Genomic DNA, 2,659 nt, shown 5'->3' with positions numbered 1-2,659 from the left:
AGAAATGCATGAAATTACAAAAATGAAAAGGCTCGTGAATGTCGTTATACACTCACTTTAAGGATTCCTAATATTTGTTACATGATGCATGTGATGTTACGTGAAAATGTGACCTTGCTGAAATGTATTTCACTAGTTTGACAAATAATGTCAAATACTTATCACTGACTTTTTTAAATAATATGCATTCCTGGACTAAATGTAAATTATATTTCGGTAAAAAACAATACACAAAAAACCCCCCAAAACATATATATATATATATATTAGTATAATTAAAATATGCCCAGGTTAACATATTTAATGCACAAATACACTCATGTTCAATCTCTGAAACCGCACAAATTATAAATCATATGTTCCTTTAACTTCAAGCATCTAATGAATGGGCTCGTGTGCTGCAGGTCTTGAGCCGCAGGGGTTTGTTCAGCGCCGCAGAGATGCAGGAGGTGCTGGAGCCTCCTCAGTACGAGCTCTTCTCCATGCGGGAAGCCGAGCTGCCGGAGGATCTGTCGGAGGAGCTGGAGAACCTGCAGAAGCTGCGCCGCTCCTCCAGCGTCTCCCGCTGCGTCCACGAGCATCACTGCGGCGCCCCGAGCGGCTCCGCCTCCGCCGCCATGGCGACCAGAGCGCATCATCTCTCGCACGGCTCCGACGAGATGAGCACGGTGGTCGGAGCCAGAGGCTGGGGCAGCTTCCACGGACGCAGGAGCAGCTCGCGCTCGCACCCTTTCACGCACGACCCACGAGCCCACGCCTACAGCGCTCAGAGTCTGAGAGAGGCCCTGGAAGACGAGGAGCTGGGGCTGGAGGAGCGCGTGATGGAGGAGATCGGCTACAACGATTTTATCACCCGCGGACGCAACGTGGTGATGGTACGTAATCACGCCAACCCTGTCCAGCAGCGCTCTCTCTCTATGGACTTCTGAGTGGAGCAGAAGTCACCTGACACTTTATTCGTCATGTAAAAACGCGTAGCTGTAAATGTTTGCCCACACCTTCTTTTATTATTTTACTATTTTGTTTCAACGTTTCTCTTGTCGTTCTCTGTACTGATTTCAAGCCAAGTCCAGTATTTTTTTTTTTTTATTGGTGTAAGTCTCATTCCTCAAAACCAGATTATTTAGGCCATGGCTTAAATTAAGTTTTTATCACACCTGCTGTGGTGGGTGAATATCTCCATACTGGCCATGATATGGTATTTTGTATTACTTATTAGTCTTTAGTCTACATTTTTTGCATATGTTTATGACCTTCAGCTCATGTCTTTGTGTCACCATGAGCCTAGAAGATTTTGTTACTAATAAATTTAGTTGATTGCAAAGAAGCGTCCACTTTTACTACCATGTAAAGGTTTAAGGTACAATAAAAATTCTGAAATATCACTGCAATTAAATGAACCGTTTTCTATTTTAATATATTTAAGGTAAAGATATTTTTTTCCATGGTGCAAAAACATTTCTGCATCATTTCTCCAGTCCTTCAGTGTTATATGGTTCTTCAGAAATCATTATAATATGCTGATTTGCCGCACAAGAAACATTTATCAACGTTGAAAATAGCTGTACAGTGGTAACGGGATATGTTTTGGACGAATAAGGTTTCTTTAAAATAAAAATATTTTACAATATTATCATTTATTACAAATTTAATTTAGTTATAGTGTGTATATTGACTCCTGGAGATAAAATCGCTAAAAAAATCATCAGTAATTGCTGGTGAAGTAAAAGTTTAGCGGACGATTTCATTGGTAGACAGTTTGTTTGTAGATATGGGAGGAAGGCCTGTGGATTTTGTCTGTATTTATTTGATCTTGGTTTCTTTTCCTCTCTCTTTGAACCAGTCTAATGTGATGTGGGTCGGAGTGCGCTGTGGTGTTTGATGCTGTTCTTGTGTTTTCGAGGAGGTGAGGTTTAATGAGGGAGGAAGTCATTTCTAAAGTGTTGTTACAGCCTCGTGGGGATTACCAAGAGCACTATCACATCAACACCATTTTGTGAAAATAAACATGTTTTAACATAAAATCTTCTTTCGCTATTGTTTTTACATCGGCCTAACAGTGCTCCCTCATATGGACTTCTTGTGTGGAGCGGAAGTCATATAATTTAATAATATAATGCATGGCTGTAAAGTTCACATTTCTTTTATTATTTTACTATTCAACGTTTTTCTTATACTCAGTAACTCCTTTTTGCCATCCCTTGAATCAGGGCTTTTTTAGTAAATTAAAACCAAAAATAAAAGCACAACCATTAAACCGAACCTTAGCTGAAATAAATAATTTACGGTAACGCTTTACAATAAGGTGTCATTTGTTAACATCAGTGTATTAACTAACATACTAACTAACAATAAACAATGNATTTGTTCGTGTTTGTGGTGCATTAACTAATGTTCACAAAACTAGTGATTTTAATAATACGTTAGTAAATGCTGAAATTAACATTAAGAATAATAAATGCTGTAGAAGTATTTTTCATTCTTAGTTTGTGTTTGCTAATGTTGTTAATTACAGTTAAGTAACGATTTTTATTGTAAATTGTTACCTAGATTACTTAAAATTGAAAATGATCTTTAAATAATATATAAACTATATTAAAATGCAAAAATAATTGCAATAAAAAAGTAAAAAATTGCAATAAAAAAAAAACAAAAAAAA

General features: G+C 37.6%; 1 protein-coding gene across 1 annotated transcript in view; it reads left to right on the top strand.

The window, feature by feature from the left end:
* The window catches only part of LOC122348754 (neuropilin and tolloid-like protein 2), a 14,108-nt gene extending 12,712 nt beyond the window's left edge, over nt 1-1,396 (top strand). The window contains exon 10 of the mRNA XM_043244594.1: nt 405-1,396. Coding sequence (XP_043100529.1) covers nt 405-929 — 525 coding nt within the window. The 3' untranslated portion in view covers nt 930-1,396. The remainder of the gene's footprint in view (nt 1-404) is intronic.
* Nucleotides 1,397-2,659: the final 1,263 nt, after the last annotated feature.

Source organism: Puntigrus tetrazona, chromosome 7, assembly GCF_018831695.1.
Source record: "Puntigrus tetrazona isolate hp1 chromosome 7, ASM1883169v1, whole genome shotgun sequence".
Lineage (NCBI taxonomy): Eukaryota > Metazoa > Chordata > Actinopteri > Cypriniformes > Cyprinidae > Puntigrus > Puntigrus tetrazona.
The sequence above is the reverse complement of the archived record's forward strand: the minus strand, read 5'-3'. Positions and strand labels throughout refer to the sequence as shown.